At 31.6% G+C, this 20968-nt stretch overlaps 1 protein-coding gene across 1 annotated transcript in view; it reads right to left on the bottom strand.

Moving 5' to 3' along the window:
- The window catches only part of LOC149563837 (cycloartenol-C-24-methyltransferase-like), a 184589-nt gene extending 164787 nt beyond the window's left edge, over positions 1-19802 (bottom strand). Inside the window, exon 1 of the mRNA XM_089828251.1 lies at positions 19717-19802. Coding sequence (XP_089684377.1) covers positions 19717-19802 — 86 coding nt within the window. The remainder of the gene's footprint in view (positions 1-19716) is intronic.
- Between the last annotated feature and the right edge of the window lie 1166 nt (positions 19803-20968).

Here is a 20968-nt window from a genome sequence, read left to right on the forward strand (position 1 = left end):
TAAATAAATAATGGAGTTGGATGTTGATATAGATAGATTATAGTTTTTAATTGAGCTTATGGTTGGTGTGACATATGTCTTTGATTTGCCGTCCTAATTCTTAATTGGATGCTTTGATGATAAATTCTTATTCTTATACTTAATTATTGTTTTCTTTATATAAATAACCCTTTAAACACATTTTGAAACCTTTATGCATTGATCGATGGGTTAGAGTAATATTATAGAATATTCCATATGTAAAATAGTTTTAAAATTGAATTTGAAAACTTAAGACAATATCATAGATACAATCTAGTGTAAGACATAGAAATCATAAGCATTATCTTGAATAGTTCAAACTAAAATATGACAAATGCTCCCTTTTTGTTGAATTGAAGCTAATGAAAGAAAGGAACAATATAATCTTTTGTAACTAGAAGAGAAACAACATAGAAATGGTCTTAAGTATAAAACATCAAATACAAGAAAATGTAAATATTGGAGGTCATGGTTATTCAAAAGTGATGCCTACATATAAGGAGCTTCAAATTAAACATATTTGGGTGATTAAAAATGAACTATACAGAATTAGGTTAATCATATATATATATATATATATATATATATATATTGTACATACTATATGTATATGTATATGTATATGTATATGTACATATACATATGTGTATGTACATACATACATACATATATGTACACACACACACACACACACACACACACACACACACACACACACACATATATATATATATGCACATGTGCATATATATGTGTGTGTGTGTGTGTGTGTGTGTGTGTGTGTGTGTGTGTGTGTGTGTGTGTGTGTGTGTGTGTGTGTGTGTGTATAGACATATATACATATGTATGTATACATACATACATATATACACACACACACATATGCACATATATATTTATATACATATACATATATGTATATGTATTCATTAATATATATATGTACATATGTATATATATGTATATGTATGTGTGTGTGTGTGTACACACACACACACACACACACATACATACATACATACATCTAATGGAGGCTAGGTGGAATGCAATTTTGATGGTTTTTCCAAAGGGAACCATAGGATGGTAGGCATTGGAGGAGTCATAAGGAAACCTAATAATATGTTACTGAGGGATATGCCAAAAACTTAGGTGATTGTACTAATAATTATATCAATGCTACAACTAATTAGTGTATTATTAAAAGTATAAATAATGTTATTCTAAGTTGGTTGTGTAGATTCTCCAAGGGGACATTAATGGACCATGATATATCAAGAATATGGTGAACAAAAGTAAAAAAATTGTTAAGAACATCCTTTAGTCCAAGATCTAGTGCATACAAATAGGGAAGGTAATAATGCAAACAATTTATTTTTCTAATGAAGCTCTACACTATTACAATCAAGAGTATTGGGACTATGCTCAAATTAGATCTATTACTAAGGAAATTATTTCTAATAATAGATTGGGATTAAACTTATCTATTAATAATTATATGGGTGTTGATGATTGAAAAACACTTTAAGAGAGGGAGGAGCAGAAATTTAGTAATGATTGACAAAGAATAGATTTAAAAATAAAGAGAGGTCGTGTCTATATGACTAGCATAATGATTAATGGAATTGACAACATTACTCATGATGACTTGCAAAGGTTTGATTCGATTAACATTAATGCTCATTTAAACAATGGTAATTCTATCACTTATCATGCTTTGATGGATCTTTCAAGAATATTGATAGAGAATTCATTTGATATAAGAAAAAAAATAATGTGGAAATTTAATAATTAATAGTAATTTGACAAAAAAAATCTCAAATTGCTGAACTATTGGAAAGTTATGCATTTAACAACTATTTTCTTACGAACTCAAGGGTGACATTCTAAATTTAAAGGTAAAAGTTTTGAAAGTAATTTTTTTTTTTTTGGAAAAAGGGGATAAAGATTTATTCATTCAAAATAGAGATACAAAGAAAATACTACTGGGCCATCAAGACATAAACAAAATAGATTACCCAAAAAACCACTAACAACACTACATATTCTTATCCTCCAACATTTACCTTTCTAAGATCTCAAGATAGTCAGATGGTAAACTATCCCTTCCTCCAATATACCAACCATCAATAGTCTCAAAATCCCACCTTGTCAAACAATCAAGCTCTAAAGATATGAAAAACAGACAAAAGCCAAAGAACACATAGACTTAGAAAAAAATTGATTGCAAAGTTGGGTAGTTGCCAACTAACATTATCCAAACTCTACTTGTTCAACATATGAAAAACAATCTAATAATTTGACTCACAAATAATCCTCCTCCATCCTAAAGAGCATCATCTCGCAACACCAATCATAATAACAAGAGCCTCCATAAAATTATTAGAGTGTTGTCCTTTATTAAAAAAGAAGAAGAAAATATCGCCCCTATCATCCCCTCTACCTATACTGCCAATACCAACATGTCCTAGATTTCAATTAGAGGATCCATGTGTGTTAATTAGATTAAGACCCACCTAGGAGGAGGTATCCACTTCCTGTCCTTGCACATCCACTACTGAACATGTTGGGATCTTTTTCCAACAACACAACCTACTATAGTGCCCCCCAGTTTCAAATTCTAAACAATAGCATAATTACTAGAAATAAAATTTTCAAACATATCACACTTTGTAGAGGTAGTCTTCTAAAGTTTGTTAACTATCTTTTTCCACAACTGAAGACTTCCTAATATGGAGTTGTAAAAAACTACATTTATTTCCAAGTATAGGTTCTACATAATAAAGGCATGCCTGATAGCCCAAGTGACTTAGAGAAAAGATTCTTCTTAGGAGGTCAATTCAAACTCTCCCAAAATCCTATTAAGGAGGTAGTAGTAATACATGCATGTTTCCATGCTTCCCACCACCTATGCTAGATCTCACTAGATAAAGGACATTGAAAAAAATGGAACCTCATTCCTCACTATGAAAACAATGAGAATAAATATAGGGACCTTAATAACCTCTCTTGTGAAGATTCTCCCATGTGAGGAATTTCCTCTAAGCACCAACCATAAGAAAAAAATACATTTTGTCTACGAAGAGATATTACATACCTTATTTGACCAAGACACATCTGTCAAACCATGTATTTGCGTATCTAGCACAATATAACTTTTAACAATAGTAAATTTTTGTTTTGGGTTGGGGCCCAAGCCAACATGTCTCTCTCTTTAAGGGAAATGCATAACATTCCCTCCAAGATTTTGTGCAATTTAATACTATCCTCAAAAGAGTCACCTAGGGGTCACTCATGTGGATCCTTCCAACACGTCACCTCTATTGACCTACACAAAAAATAATTTTAAAATTCTCCATCTTAACCCACTTAGTATCAGTAAAAATATTGTGAAGAGACTGAAGATAAGGGAAGATGGAAAGAATAGGAAGGTGACTATCCCAAGAGTCCTATTGAAAAGGAGCTTCAAAATCTTTATTAAAAATCAATAAAATTCCATCCTTACTAAGTTAAACTCCCTTCTTAAGAGTTTACCAAATATAAGAACCTCTACCCAATAAATCAATATTTTTCACCTCATGGTTATCAACACTAAGGAGATATATGTAGGTTAGAATCTTTGCCCTAACCTAATCTTGATCAATTCACCACCTGCAACAAAAATTAGCCACCAAGGCCTCGTTAACCAAAGAAATAGACCAAAGACCAAGATCCCCAACATGCTTCAATCTTCAAACAAACTCCCATTTGACAAAACTCCACTTTGAAAGACTACCATACAAAAGAAGTTATCAAGAAAGATCATTAAAATCTAGCACCAATCTAGAGCAGGGAACCTACCCAAAACACCTATAAATGGGAAGAATATGCACCATATCATTCAAGATACTAACTCTCTAGTAGAAGATAGCCACTTGTAAGTAACCCTACTTCAAAAAATTCCAAAATTCCTTGTCAAAAAGCTCTACACTAAGATCACAAAATTAAGGGAGTACCATGGTACAATAGGAGAAGAAAACCAATATCAAACATGGGAATTCTAGTAATCCTATTGTGAATATCCCAAGGAGTTATAAATAAATAGATCAAAGATTTATCTTCAGTAATTTTCTAACCTTAGGCTTTCAAATAGATGTCCAAGGCTCTCCTAAAATTCACCACCTCATTGATCTTGGCTATTCCCATCAAACTAGTTTCATCCACAAATTAAAGATGAGAATAGGGAGGTAGGGTATTACTTCAATTCCATCCCTAAATAAGACCCTTCCTAGATCCTGAGAATTAAAGAAATCTCCCAAGTCCCTTAGACATGATAATAAATGAATATGGGAATAAAGGGCCCTCTTTCTAAATTCCCCAAGAAGCGATAAATAACTCAAAAGGTTCCCCAAATTAACTAGAACTAAAAAGGGGTAGGATTCACATGATTGAGAAGGTCCAATTTTCTCATTCTTGTCTAAAGCAAAAGGCCAATACAAAACTCAATAGGAAATCCTAGTTCACCCAATCATAAGCTTTAGCCATATCAATTATACTAAACACAACTTTCTCCTGAGAGGTGTCCATAGAATTAATAGCCTCCATCACTAGCACAACATCATCCAAAATCTATCTTCTACCAACACACCACTCCTCAACGATCAATTCACAAAGGAATGTCTTGAGTCTTTCAACAATTAATTTAGTAATAATTTGTAGATCACATTGTACATAAAGAAATAGATCTAAATTGATTCATACTATTAGCCCCCTCCTTAGGAATGAGAGCTAAGAAGGTAGGATTCATAGACATTAGTATTTTTTATTCCTATGAGATTCCCAAGGCACTTCTAAAATATCAAATTTTATAATCTCTAAAAATTTATGGAAATAAATCAAGTGGAAACCCCATCCGATATAGGAGCCTCACCTTTTCTCATATGAAACACAACTTCCTCCAATTTTGGGAGCAATATGGAGCATCAGAATGACCCTCTCTTCCACCATAGTTTCAAGATATCACTTAGTGAACAAATTCAAAAAGTAATTTTCATCTTCCACGTAAATTGCTTCCTTATAGAAGATATGAGCCACTTAGAAAAGATGAGAGAAACTGAATTACCCTGCCTTCAAGCCTTGACAAAGTTACGGAAAAAAGTTGTATTTCTATGTCTTTCATGAATCCAATCAATTCAATACTTTTCCTTCCAAAATATATCCTCAAACACCTCCTAATATTCCAAGTCCTTAAATGAAAGGGACTCATCTCAATTAAGATCAAAAGTTGTCCCTTGTTACTAAATCTGACAAGTGACACTATTCAACTTGTACTGAGATGCCAAATTTTGAGCATGTAGATTCTTGAAACATTATTTATTGCACCTCTTGGGCTTGTATTTCACACGTTCTAACCCTTCCCAAAAGTATACATAGCCTTTCCATGGGCATACATCCCTTCATACCACCAATCAACCATCAGATCCTATAGAGACCAATCATGCAACCACATCAATTGGAATTTGAATGATAGATTTTGGATATCTTGTAGGAGGTGGTAGAAAACTTGATGGAGCAATGCTTAGAGCCCCTAGATTAAAAAATGTTTGAATTGATAGAAAAAATTTCATTCACTTGTTAGTAGGAGAAAAAAATCTATCGAGGTTTTCTGAAATAGCCTCAACACCACTCCTATTATTCCATGTAAAAAAAACATTAATTGACTTCACATCAATGCAATTCAGGAGATCAATATTATCTCCAAGAAGATTTGAAGAAGGGTCCAACCTAACTGACCCACCTCATTTTCCCTCCAAACTAGTAACACCATTAAAATCACCAGCCATTATCCAAGGTAGAAAAGATCCAAGGACTGAAAAAGATTGATGTGACCCCAAAGATGGGACTTACCAAAGAGATCAACATGAGCATAAATATTAGAATATTGCCTAAAAGCAACCAAAGAGATGGAAAATTGGCTAGAAATCCACCACAAGGGGGTAACCCTGAGTCTTAGAAGAAAACAACCCTCTCAAATTGCTATGAGTACCCACCCCTTGCCAAAGGCCATGGGGCCAGATACGAGGGACACAATTGACCAAATCATCCACTATAAGCTTGGTTTCTTGGATTAAAACTATATAAATAGAGTGATATTCAATTAATCTATGAAAAATCTTTTGTCCAAGGATGTTTTTCAACCCCCTTATAAACCATGTTAAAATAATCATTTATGGGGTTGAGAGAAATGGGTATCAATTATCTTCACAAACCTCAACTCAACCAAGGTATCACCAATTATCTTCACCTTCTCCTAATTAGTCTTCCATCCACTCCATGAAGGCTTGTCTAAAGTCTTCTTTTTAAGGGGCTTATGTTGCAAGCCTAAGATAGGAGAGGCTCTGTTACTCTTCAAAGAATATGAGGCCACTTTAGTAGAAGGAGGAACAAAAGCCAATCCTAGTGCAACCTCTAGAACCTGAGACCCACTGAGATCCCTAATATCATGAACTTGAGTAGGCAACTTCGCAGCCACCAGTCTATCCTATTGGTCCTCTAAGATAAAGCTCAATCCTCTTTGTATCCTCATCATGCACCTCACAACTTTATCCCTAAAAGAATTTTGAATTGGAATTCCTTCCTCTTGAACCAACTCATATAGAACATCAAACCTATTAGAAGTGCCCTCATTGTGTCTATCCATCTAGGTTTTCTTCTTTCCTTTTCCCTTATTCTAAGGGTAGTTAACATGAATAAAGCCTTCCTTATGTACTATCCTACTAGACATATGAGCCTTTCTATTATCCTCCCAAAAAGCAAAGTGAGGAGGATCAAAAGCTTCCAATGGATAAAAAAAATTTCTGGGACACCTCCATTGTTAGTGACCATATTCAAGATTTTTTTTGCTCCTTAATGCTAGAGTCTTGTAACCTAGCTATTGGATCTAGGAAGATTTTCCCCAAAAAATTCCCATAGAGTCTAGTAAAGGATTATTTAAATCAACTTCTAATCAAATATATGCATAAGATATTATCTTTTGATCTTGAGTTTGTGTGACTGAACCCACAAGTTTTTCAAAAAGCAACGAGATTGAGTCAATAATTTCTTCCCTCTAGATCCCTAAAAAAAGTCTCGACAATTGAACCCACACATGTACTCAAGATGGGAGCTCCTCAATAGAGTTGAAGCCAATATGCTAAGGTTTGATAAAGAGTCCCACTTGGTTGAAGAAATAAGGGCCTCCTTCAAAAGCATTATCCTTATCTAACATGCAAGAAAAGGTTACCAGGAAATAGTTATTAGTCACCAAAAGTAACTCCATGTCTCCTTCAAGATTCTAGATGATGTGCACTCAAGATTATAACACATGTAGTGAAAGATGCAAGCCCATGCATTTACAAATGAGGACATGATTAAACCAATACTGAACATCATCTAAAAGTCTCTCTAGTTGAATAACAAAAATTGAATGATCTTGGGATACCACAACACCTTGACTTCAAAGCTCAAAATTCTTGATTTACAAGAGAAGTTACAATTGATATTATATAGTTTATTGTCACAAATATTTATATAATAAAAATAGAATGAGATGTATAGATCTAAAAATAAGAAAAAATAAAAGACTATGAATATATATACACACACACAAAAATAAAATAAAATTTTTACATAAATATAATTCTTATAAAACTTCATTAATTTAACACCTATAAAAAATATTATAAATTAATATATTTCAATAAAAACCCATTAAATTAGAGTTTTATGAGGTTCAACTGAAATACTTTGTTATTCTTCGTATTAGTTTTCTCCTACAACCAAGGTCACATTTTTAAGCAAGGAAAATGTTTTATCCATCATTTGGGGTGTTCAACAAGGGGCCCAAGCACCAAAGTTCCTACCTATGGTCTGTAGGATTTTGGGATAATTTTTGAGTAAAACCTTAATGGTGTACTTAACAATAGATAAGATACCATTTTTACTGTCATAGAAGAGTGTTCCTATTCAACTAGGTTTAGTAGCACAAACAATCAAAAGGTTAAGATGCCATTACTTGAAAATATGGTAAGATTTTGGGCTACTATGTGGATAAAGGATTACAATATTGAATCAAATTATTGAAATGATATATTTGAATATAGAGCATATGTCCTCTAATAATTCTTAATAATTTTTAACGAGAAAAATATTTTATCTCCATGTTCATAAACATATGATGAATAAAAATATTTTTAAATTTTGCAATTGAAATTTGAAGATAGAGAGTAAACATTTAATGAATAAAAATATATCTAAAATTTGTAATTAAAAATTTTAAAGATATATTTGAATTTGATCTTGTTAAAGACCTTTATGCATAAAAATAGTAATTATAATTTTAAAGGTGGAGAGAAAACATTTAATTAATAAAAATAATAGTAATAAGAAATATTATATTTTAACTAACTTTTTTAATTTGAATATTTTTTTGAATAAGCATATATTAGAACATTTGAATGGGTTAGAAGTTATTTAGATGAACTAAATTGTGTCATATGATGAATTGTATGGTCACATATTAGTTAAATTTGTATTAATTGTTTTTTTTGTAATAAGACCTTTTGAGAAGAGAGATGAAAGAAATATAATTATAGATTTAAGAAACTCAATGTCTTTGAAAATAGTTGATATTCAATTAAAATACACAAACAAATTAAAGATGATAGTAATTAGAATGTGGTTCAAGAATAACCATTTTCTTGACTTTTAGTTAATTGACGAAGAATTGACATAATATTTTGTTGCAAATATTTTAGAGTTTTGAAAGTTGAGATGTGAATATATAAAACTATCATAAAGGAATGGGAAAGATTGAAACATAAAAGACTCGACAAAAATATTTTAGAAACACTCACAAAGAAATGAAATACATGATTTAGACAAGTTAATGATTTGCAAAGAGAATTCATAATTTCAAAATTATATTTTAGAATAATTTATTTCAAATTAAACCATAATTTAAAAATATGGTTTAATTTCATGTTATATATATTTTTCAAATAGAATAGACAATTTGTCTTAATTTAATTAAAATAATAATAAATATTTATATTTATAATCTATAATATATAAAACCTATGATAAAGGTAATTATAATTTAAAATCATATACCAATAAATAATGATAAATATCATCTCAATTTAAAATACTTAACATATATATATATATATATATATAAAATTTCTAATAAGTAATTTTGATTAAATTATAAGAGATACTATGTTAAAACTTTTTTGTATATAAGGCAAGAGCCTACAACACAATGGTAAATTGTGAGCCTCTTATTAAAGAGGTTTTGGGTTTGAATCTACTCACACTTAAAAACAATAATAATAATTAATCACAACACATGATAATAAATTTTGGCTTTAGCTTCTTACCCATCCAAAAAAAAAAAACTTTTTTGTATATATATATATATATAGAGTTAAAACTATGATTTTTTATTTACAAAAGTTTTCTATATATATATATATATATATATATATATATATATATATATATATGTATATGTATATGTATATGTATATGTATATGTATATGTATATGTATATGTATGTATATGTATACATATACATATACATATACATATATATAATTTTATACAAATTATATATATATGTTAAACAAAACATATTATGAAATCATAAATTATAAATATTAAATATATGGTATAATAAAAGTCTTTTTAAATCGCTAGTTTTATTGAAAATTTCTCATATAAATTTGAAAATAGGAAAATGTAAGAGTTAGCATATTATGAATGGTAATTCTTAAGTTTGTTTCTTAAATATTTCTAATATTGATATGCAAGTACTAGATTATAATTTATTTTCATTAATATCTATACTGTACAGTTATATCTTGTCATTAATGTCTTACATGTTTGTTGGTAAGCAGATTTGTCATAGTAGAATTTGTCCAACGGAGTGTGTGGCAAATTGTTCACAACAGTTGGATTGGCCCTTGATATGCGGCCTTCCTCTATGTTTAGAGGGGCAGCTCCCTCATATGATATAATTTTTAAAGGGTTTTCAAATAAAGAATCTAAAACTTCAAAGATCAAGAGAAAGCCATTCAGGACGAATGCACCACACACCCTCACAACCTTCTTGGGTAAACAAGAACGATAACAAAGGTTATCAAGAACTATGCTTGAAAGCAACTAGTATTACCAAACACATTTATTATTCATAAACACTCACACAATACCATGAGAATGTTTACTATAGCAGATAACAATTTTGATTTTAAAATAAGAAACCCAAAGCACATCTCATTTCATTTCCTTGCACCAAGAAGATAATAGAGATTTTTTTATTTCAGAGATAAAAAGTGTATATACTTTCCAAAATTTTATCTCTAGATCAAAATTTCAGCATAGTGTTCCCTTATTTTTAAAACCAAAAAAATCCCTTTACAAAGCAAAAATGATTCCTTATATGGACATAAAGGTTAATAACTACCTCTTCATGGTTAATAACCACCTCCAAAATACGTGATTTTGGGGAGGTTAATTAACCTCAAGAAAATTAACCTATACAAGGAAGACTTCCGAAAACAAAACTTTCCGCTAGAATTCCTAAGAATGTATACATATTCAATCATTGATCTTCTAGCTAATAACTCTATCTATTCGGACACGATTGATCTATCCCGGAAAGCCTTGTAAACATCTAGGATTATCATCATTGATTCATAGTTCGGAATGAACACATTTTCCATCTTGAGTTTGGCTGTGAAGTATCTATCTTGAATCTCTTTTGACTCTTGTCGATAGACTGAAATGTTACAATCTCCCAGAGTGACTGCAACTAGGATGAGCTTCATCATAGTTTTAGCATCTGATACACAATTCTCTATTTCTGAATGAATCTGAACACTAAAGGAATCAAGGAGAAACTAGCAATCAATATGTTGAAGATCACGTTCTGCCACCCCACCTATAATAGTAGAGATTAATTCATCTGTAACTTTCATTTTTAGTTGCTCCCAAGAAGTTATTAACTTTTCAAACTCGGCAATCCCTTTGCTGATGTTTATCATCTTCCAACCAACACTTTTACTCTAGATATGTGTTTGGTTGTCGCTTGGATCAGCAATAATTTTTTCAAGAAGTAAGACGCTTGTATCTAACTTGGCTATTTCTTTTAATTCATCAACCACTTTTTGCTAAGTGGATTTATGTTCCTTGCTATTTTCCAGCTCTTTAGAAATTTCCTATATCTGTTCGATGGCTTTTCCATATATCTCCTTCACTCCAATTATAAGTTTTCAAGCATCCTCCATCATCCTATTTATCCAAGCTTCGATCATCATGCTATGTGACTTGTATTTGTTTATTCTTCCAACAACAGTATGATTTAAAATACCATCAGGACCTATTAGAACCGGTGAAGTAACCACTGCTTTGGCATTAGAGGGATCGTTGATTGAATTAATATATGATACCAACATCTGAACTTGTTCCTTGAGTTGCTCCTTGGTTCTTTTCTCTTTCTTCGCCCTTTGCAACATTTGGGCAACAGTCACTTCAAAATTTTGAAAATCTCTTTCGACATTAGAAGGACCAAGATCAACCTTATCTAGAATGAAATCTGATTCGGATGCTTCATCAACACTCTTTTCAATTATAAGCTTGGCTAATTCTACGCATAGGTTGCTTGAGGTTTTATTAATAGCTAACCTAGACATCACCTTGGTCTTTTTCACCTTAGGAGGTTTCTGAAGGAAACTAGAGATCACATCAAATGGAGGTGGGATCATTTAAACAACTTTCTTTTTCTTCTGAAGACTATTCTGGAACCATGAATGCGTAATATTTGAAACTTGTATATCGCCTATTATATTTTCAGCAATCATCATTAAATCTTCTGAATTAGATAATTGATTATCCAGCTGTGTGATGTCTATTAATGATATCTAAGGAGGAGAGAGACTCAAATGAGGGAGTGCTACATCATGAGAAGATGTAATGGGAATGTGTGGTTCAACAGTTTGGGGAGTTCCTTGATCCTTCATATTAGGCTCATTTCCTTCCTAATTTGATCTAGTAGATTTACTTTTCATCTTTGTCCTTCTCTTTTTGACTGTAAACTTAGCCATATGATTTAAATTTTCATCTTGATCTAGAACACTTGCATCTAATTGCTACATTTTCTCACCAGAAGTTTCCTTTAATGCCATTCGAGATGATTCTCCTCGATTGCCTCTTCTCTCCCTACTTTGGAATTCAGTAGTTACCCTTTCTGTCTTGACTTTATTGACACAGTCTCTTGTCCTTTTAAGACCAAAGGCAGTCCTCTCCTTCAAGCTTTTTAACTCTGGAATTGACCAATCAATAGGAGGGATATCTAGCAATTCAATTTTCTCATAATAGTAAGGATTAACCAAAGAAACCTCATCATCATCAACACCCGTCACATCAATGTCCAACTTGAAGTCTATCACTTGTCGTACTATAAGCCACATCCAATCTCTCTTCTTGACTTCGAAATCATTTTCACAATCTTCCCAAAAGTCTTCTAGAGCCGGGAAGTGACTAAGACTAGGATTTAACTTTAACCTAGTCACTGCATAGCTCTTACTGTCATAAGGGAAACACATCGTGTATGGATGCAAATTTATTGTGGCAATAGATCTTTCAATGTTCCTGGCATCTGATGCAGTATCACAACTATAATATCCAATGCCGATAGGAAAAGGTATTTCATCTATCCTCCTATTCCTTCAAAGTTTATTGATTTGACTAATCTACTTGCACATTTCAATTAAGACCAGTTTATCATCAACAAATCTAGGCAGCATTAACGGACACCCATCATAGGCAGCTAACCTAATATAGTAAACTTCAAGAATTGTATGAAAACACTTCCATATTTTTGTACTTTCATCTCTGCTTCCGGTGAAATTCTGAGTCCAATGTTCCCTTGAATTTCCCTTACAGTTAGCATTGTGAATGCGTCATTCACTCTTCTAAAATGGTGCAAGATATTATCATACTGAATTTGAGGAAGATGATTATAAATGATGGTCATATCATCATAAACACCCTGCCCGTTAAGTCCTGGCCAACTTTTGGTGCTTGTGATAGCATAAAAAAGATATGAAGTCATATAAAAATAGTCATTTTCTTGAAGTCCCATGAGTTGTCTATGTAGTGAGTCGCTGATAATTTCAGCTCAATCAATATGATGTTTTCCTTCACAGATCATGTTGATAAACAAGAACATCCAACCTTCAAACTCGTGCAAATCCCGAAGACCAACGATCCTGCTTAATAGGGTCACCATGTTTGCCACATCTTCTTTTAACAATGACCTATGAATGGATTTGCCTAATTGAGATTTCCCTTTTCTTGGTTGCGAGAACCATGACCTGGGAATGGTGGTTAGACATTGACTTTGATTTGCAATAAAATACTCTTTGGCAGTTCTCAGATCGATGCTGGCATATTGCATCCGGGTAGACAATCGAAAAACACTAGCAATAGAGGCATGATCTAGATGGACAATTACTTTATTGTTCGATGAAATAACTTCTCTAGTATTTGGATGATAAGCCTTCATGCACTCTAATACCAAGTCTGGGCACTGTGTTGAAATGGGATGTCCGCTTGCTCAAGCTAAGCCACTTTCTAATATCTTTTTGGCTAATGGGGTCCTTTCTTCATTCACAAGAGATGACCAGAAGTCTTGAAGGCAGACACTTCCTAAAATGGTATCATCGATATCTGGAAGTGTACTTCTTAAAATAGGAGCATAATCCAGCCTCTGATACTTGTAATTCACGATTGATTATCAATCTTTCTTTATCAAATATGCTAGACACCTTCAACCTCGCACCACACTCTTTATTTCTAGCTTCAAAGTAACAAACCAATTATTCAACCAAAAGATCTATTACATTGGACTAAAGATTACCATGTCTTGTATCAAACATTCACAATAATTTGATCATGCCTGGACTATAATTTACTCACAAATCTGCATGACGTTAATGATGCTCCAGCCTATATGTAGATTGTTGATTGCCGAAGAAGGTAAGGATGTTGATCTGAATTTGAATAACCTAAAGAGTGAAGCTTTCAGAGCTACAAGTAAGGAATGAGTATTTCATTTTGTCGAACACTTTGCTATCACTCTATATGTTCTATTCATTTTCATTGCCCTTTTATTTTGGCATTATCTCAAACAAGTCAGGAGCGATCTTGGGTACTGTTTACATCCTTTGCAACTTGTCCATGAATCTAGAAATGAACAATTAGAATCCTATTCGATTCAAGGTTGTCGTATTTTTGGACAAAACTACTTCTTTACTCAAATAGATTCCCATTCACGCACTTTGTGTATGTCATTCCATATCCTCCCATTGCTCCATGCCTTCATGCAGTCGCCCATCAAAATAATAAAAGAATTTGGTATCACTTTTACTTTTACCCACTTTCCATACTCATTTGAACCGCAAGTCCACTGTTCTTATCCCGATAAGGTATAGTTTAAAATTGTAAAATGGAATAATGCCTTTATACATCCATGTTTGCACATTCCCTCTATTCGCAGCCTGTGTCTTAATCGGCTAAAGGCATCTACACAAGTATAATAGGTTTGTCTCCATGCTTTACATCCCTGGTATGAGGTTGATGATAAACTTGCATACTCCTCAAGCTCAGTTGTGGTGGCATGAGCATATCAAGTGCTCACGTGGGGAATACAATGCTCTCGGGTTACATGCGTATCACAGCCCGTATTTGTTTTACAGAGTTGGTAAGTTTGTAAGTTGCTATATATGTATACATTGCTGCTAAGCCATGTCAATATTTCAAATTCTTAGCATGAAGCTGAGAGCTATGAACTAACAACATGATCATACCAATGATACTCATGTATACACTGTGGCTATATATAGCTTACCAAACTCCCACCTACACTTCATGAAGAGAACGGTCTGCATTTATCGGCTTTATTCCAGTTTACTTATGTACGTGCCCATGTAATTGAACAGCAGCTTGAGATGTAAATAATGTGAAAAATAGCTCTTCTTCAACCCAAGAAGGCTCTTCGTAGGTTAAAATCCTCATAAGAAGCAAACGATTTGATATTTTCCAGCATGATTCTGATATAGTTAAGCCACTTGCTTTAGTAGTTCTATGGATTGAAGGCTCATATGGCTTATACACTGAGAGCTGCCTCTCCTATGAGTGCGTTATCTCTTAGAAAGGTGGCAGATAAGATATTTCTCCTCTTTGATAATGTCATTAGATCAAAACTGCCACTTTGTTTTAAAACTTACATGTGACCAACCGGTTTAAAACATCATGAGGGTACAGTGATGCTTCTAGTGTAATGAATGTGCTAAGAAAATTGTGTCACCTTTTGATGTTACGTTTAGTGAAGATAACTTTCTCAGCCAGCCTCTCTTTTTTTTATTTCAAACCATTTGATTTGGAATTTCAAACAGGTTAATGACCGTCTCGAAGAGGTTAAGAAATACTCATTTTTGGAGACCTATTCCAAAACTGCGCAATTTGAAAGTTACCATTAACTTATTTGAGAGGTTAAAAAATACGTGTTTTTGGAGAGGTTAATTAACCTACTCCAAAATGCGCAATTTAAAAGTTATCATTAACCTATTTGAGAGGTTAATGGTTAATGATAAACTTGAAAACACGTAATTTGGGTCTTTCCATTAACCTGTAATAACTTGGGGCTCAGAAGTCGGATTTTGAAAATTTCAAGTGCTGGGTGGAGTTGGGAACGAGCCAAAGATATGAAGATTCAGAAACTCTCAAGAACTCAGAGATAAAATGACCATTCCAATGATTAAAATAGGATGTATTTCACACATAACCAAAGGATTAACAGGTTCAAAAATTGAAACACTTTATTACCAAGTAACAATGTTCTCGCAAAATATATGTTCTTGACAATTTCAAAAATAAAGGAAATTATATAATTAAATACAGATATAAACAATAGAATTTGTTCTTACCCTAAGAACCGGTACTACTAACTTCATCATGGTCATCGTGAACGGGATTTTAGTCGTTTGTTATGTAGAAATTGTATGCCTGCACGCCTACCGTTGCTATCCCACCCTTGTTCTTTACGTCATATTTTTCCAAGGAAAGAAGCCACTATATTGTATTCTATTCTAATTTGTATTTTAAAGCAATATAATTGTGCAGAATGCCATGACATTCTATAAACTAAGGAATCCTAATAAACGTTTAAGTTCTCATTCGTTGCTGCGTGGCGGAGATTGCTTTCATAAATTGTATATTCTCCATTATTTATTAATGTTCGTCGTCCAAAAGATGCAAAATTTATACAAAACAATTTTGGCACACTCTCATTTAGTCTGCAGACGGTCATAGAGGTAGCAATTACAACTATCAATGGTAGAGAAGGCACGTTTATAGAGGTTATTCTTGCAGGACTTAAGTACTGTTGACATCTATTGTTTATCACCCTTGTGTGTTGCCTCGAGTTTATCATTCCTGGAGCTATGGCGAGCAACCCAACAACAAAGGGATAAAAAAAATAGCTCCCAGTTCCCTACATTAAGGACTGAGAGAACACCAGGTGGCATTTAGGGCTTCTGTCGCCTCATGCAGGTGAGAGCTGTAGCCTCTGTTTTTTGCATGAATTTAAATGATCGAGAGGTCTGTGTATTGAGTTTTGTGCATGGATTTCAATGACCGAGTTTATAGATCAGGAGGCTTATTAAAGAAAAACATTTGCAAATACTATTCCTTGTGCAGGGTATACTTATCCAAACCATTTTTATTTTTTCTAATGGAGTGTTCAGACCTGTCAACAATTCAGGATCAGGACGAAGCTTGTGAGCTACCAATCAGTTGAGGTCACTATATAGACATTTTAGAGACCACCCACTGGTGCCTGAAATCTCTTCGACTTAGAACCAAGGACTGAGGGACATCCATGCCATCAAAATCACCTGGAACACGATCCCGGCCTTATCCCTTAAAGTGTCAGAGCCTTGCACTCAACAAGACATGATACAAACCATTTTTATGCATGTCTGAATTAATCCCTTTTCGATACTAATTTACAGTTAATTTGGTCTGCCCAGCACTCATAGGTATTGTAAATATGTCAGAATGGGAAGTAACCAAACACACGGGAATTTACTTCAAAGTCAAACACAGGTAGTTTGTTTTATCGAACCAAGAATACTATGATAAGTTTTACAACCAGTTTTCTCTTATCTCATTTGTTAAAATCCTATATCCAGCTTTGATGCTTTTGATTGGATATGATAGATGAAGATAGGGACAGAAATGAAGGAGAGAATAAAGAGATATGTAGGTAGAAATGGAGATAGCGAGAGACTATTGTATATCCAGTACATAGGAAATGATTGAGTTGTGTAATATATGATGATAAGTCATATTTATGTTAAACAATTTTATATATTTCAAAAAATAATTGTATGGACATAAAGATGGGTATATATAGATATTATAACTTTGTTTAAAGAGAAACTTTTTATTATTTATAAATCTAAATTAAACAACTAAATACAAATAATTATCTAAAATTCAGTTAGAATAGATATTGAAATAGCTATTATAATTAAATAAAGGAATAGAATGGTGTAGAAATTTTATTATATATCATGATATTACAACATAATGTATGCAAAATGTATTAGACTAATTCATAATGATTATTGCATTCACTATGTCTCATTAGTGAAATGTATCAACTAATTATATGCAAGCATTTTTACCTTGTTTCAATTTTTTTAAATTTTTCATATTTTTAATCAATATAATATATTATGAAAAAATATTTATCTCCATTCTAATTGGTTGAATTCATTTTGTCTTATAAGACCTCTTTTCTCGGAGCTCCCACCATATTTCTTTTTTAACGGCATGAATTTCGCAAATTAATATAGATACATTCACAAACTACTATTAAGAAACTAATAGATAAAATATATCTTCTATTATTTTCCCTATAAACATCCCAAGTGTGAAGTAAGTTATTGTTCTAATGTATATAAATATTTTTGAAAACACAATGTAAAATTTTAAAAATGTTTATTTCATAGTTTTTTTTTTTTTAAATTAAATTTTATATTCATATTTAAAAAAAATATAATAGTAAAATTGAAATACAAGCATCCTAATTTAAAATTTGAATTATCATTTAAAATTTAAAATATTACCATTAAATTTTTTATTTTTTTAAATTGTTGATGAAAAATAATAATTAGCAAGTTATATATTACATTTTCTTTAATATTTTACTATACATAATGCATAATATATGATAAAAATGATGTTCAACATACAAAGTTATTTTCTATTATATTATTTTATAATACATATTAGAATACTAAAATATTCTATAGTACATAATAAAAATTAATAATTGTATTATATATCTAATCTTTTTAAACTTCAATTTCCTATACATATTCATTATTATAATATCAAATATTATTTCTATTACAATACATTCTAATGGCAAGCACATGCCACTACATGGCACTTGTTTGATTATTAAAATTTTCCTCTATGCATTTTTACATCTATATACATGTCTTATACTATAATATAATTTTAAAAAATAATTTATATTGGTATATAATAACATTTATGCTTCTAACACGTGTAGGAAATAAAAATTACAACTTATAATATTCTTCTCATTTTTACTATTCTAAATTGTACTATATAATAAATTAAAATTAAAATAGTTATAAACTTGATTTACTATTTGGCAATAACCTAATATTATTAACTAATCTAATATAATATTACAACCCAAAAAATAATAAATAATTTATAATTTCATTTAAAAATAGTTAAAATATATTGTATTTTCATTTAGATACACAATTAAACACATTAAAAATGAAGCAAATTAAATATATTGAATACATTTTAATAAAAACAGGTTGTTACATTATCCTTGGAGTTTTTTTTGGAAGGCTATTTAAAAAATAAAAAAATAGATTCATATAGTTTTTTTTGTATTTGATTATGTGCAATAGTTTGTATCACCTGGTGTTTCAAAACATTAACGCAAAGAGATTGTACACAATCAAATCATTTACATCAATCTAAACCTAGCATTGTCAAATCTTATTAGAAATTCATTTACAAGAAAAATGTAATAAATAAACCACCTGAATGTATAGATAATTTAAAGGCAATCAAGTCAAAAATAAAAGAAACACCGAAAAAGGATAAAGACTAGATAAAAAAATTTACATACATTGGACAGTCTTGTACAATGTAACTTTTAAAAATAAATAATATTTACCTTACTGTTTCTAAACAAATAAATAGTATTTTTATTCTCATGAAAATAAAAAATTAAATAAAACTTCAAAACTTTTGTTATTGTTAATTTTTAATCTTTTAAAGCTTTTCCTTGTTTAGTTTTCTTATCACTCCCATAACTTTATTTTGAGAAAACAAAATGCAGTTTAAACCAAAATATCCGTCATAGAACAATAAATCAGATAACGAAAATTTGCAAACGTCTAATGTTGCTCAGCCAGGTTCGTAAGACAATGTCCGAGTCCAAATCGAATAATAATATAGAAAAAGAATCTTTTTCTGAATTGCTGTTTAAAGTGAAGAATATCTGAAAGAGTAAATAAACTGAAGCAAATTGAGTAGAGAAGAGAAGAGGTTACTCTTGAACAGCAGAAAGTATTTGTGTTTTTTCAATTCCTCCTCCCATTCCAGATACCAGATCTTTTGCTCCTGATCCCTTGGCCATTCTAGGTATAAATTAAGATCGAAAAGATAAGTTAATTTTGTTATCATGGATTTTTGGATTTGATTATGTTTATTTCCAATCATATTCTATGATTCATAATAAAACGAAATGTATAACCAAAAAAAAAGTGTGATCCAATTGCTAAAAACACACGATCAAATGCAAAAATCTATGATAACAATTATAGCGAATGGTAAAAATTTGATATCTCTCAATAATTCAGCTTTGACAATTCATATTTGAGACCGAAGATATACTGCGATTCTTTCATTATATCCGGCCCGCCTAGTCTTACAGATAAATGAACAAAATGATAGAAAGAGGAAGTGAAATACCTGAGTATGTGACGTTCAAACTGCGTTGAAGAAGGTATCGCGGCGATGAAGAAATAATGCAACTGAAATACAGTAAATGGGTGATCGTAATATAGATCATGGGAGAAAATAAAATATAATATAATTAAATAAAAGCACGTTGCCCACCACGTGAAATGGGGATAATCATTGAAGATAGCAATAATAAGACTTTCATAAAAGCACCAGAGAGTAGGTGTAGCTAGATTGACTAGATACTAATTAAGAGAACATTTTAAAATAGTTTTTTTATCATATATTTTTAAATAATTATTGGATGTGTATTAATTAGAGTAAGTCTTTGGCAATGGCTATGTAGTCAGAAAAATGAAAAAAAAAACAATTAAAATAAAAAAGCATACGAAGGGGATTTTGTTTTTTTGGTAGGGGAAGAGATTTAGTAGATTATACTGAGTCTAATAATCGTGATATCTTCAATAGCTGAGTACATATGTACTAACAATCGATCATTTTTTAACATGTTGGGTTGGTGATCGACCAATTTGTGCACCACTATTGGGACATTTTATGATGACTATTAGGACATTTTACTGCAAGTAGTATTTTTGGGGAGCGACTATTGGACGGTGAATATAACAGGTGTTAGGCGAGTGTTTTAAAATGACACTTTTTGACCATAGCTCTGCAAATGCCCGAACACCGAAACCTTAGCTTTAAGCTCTTGAGTACCTATAGAGGTACACCTAAGAAATCGACATAATTTGACTTATGATTTAGGAGATCTAAATTCAAAAAGTTAATGTAAGAAGCTACTCGATCTCTTCCCCTAGTTGTTATCCAACTACGAACCCT

This window comes from Cupressus sempervirens, chromosome 4 (assembly GCF_028749045.1).
Source record: "Cupressus sempervirens isolate cs-2001-9-10 chromosome 4, ASM2874904v1, whole genome shotgun sequence".
NCBI lineage: Eukaryota > Viridiplantae > Streptophyta > Pinopsida > Cupressales > Cupressaceae > Cupressus > Cupressus sempervirens.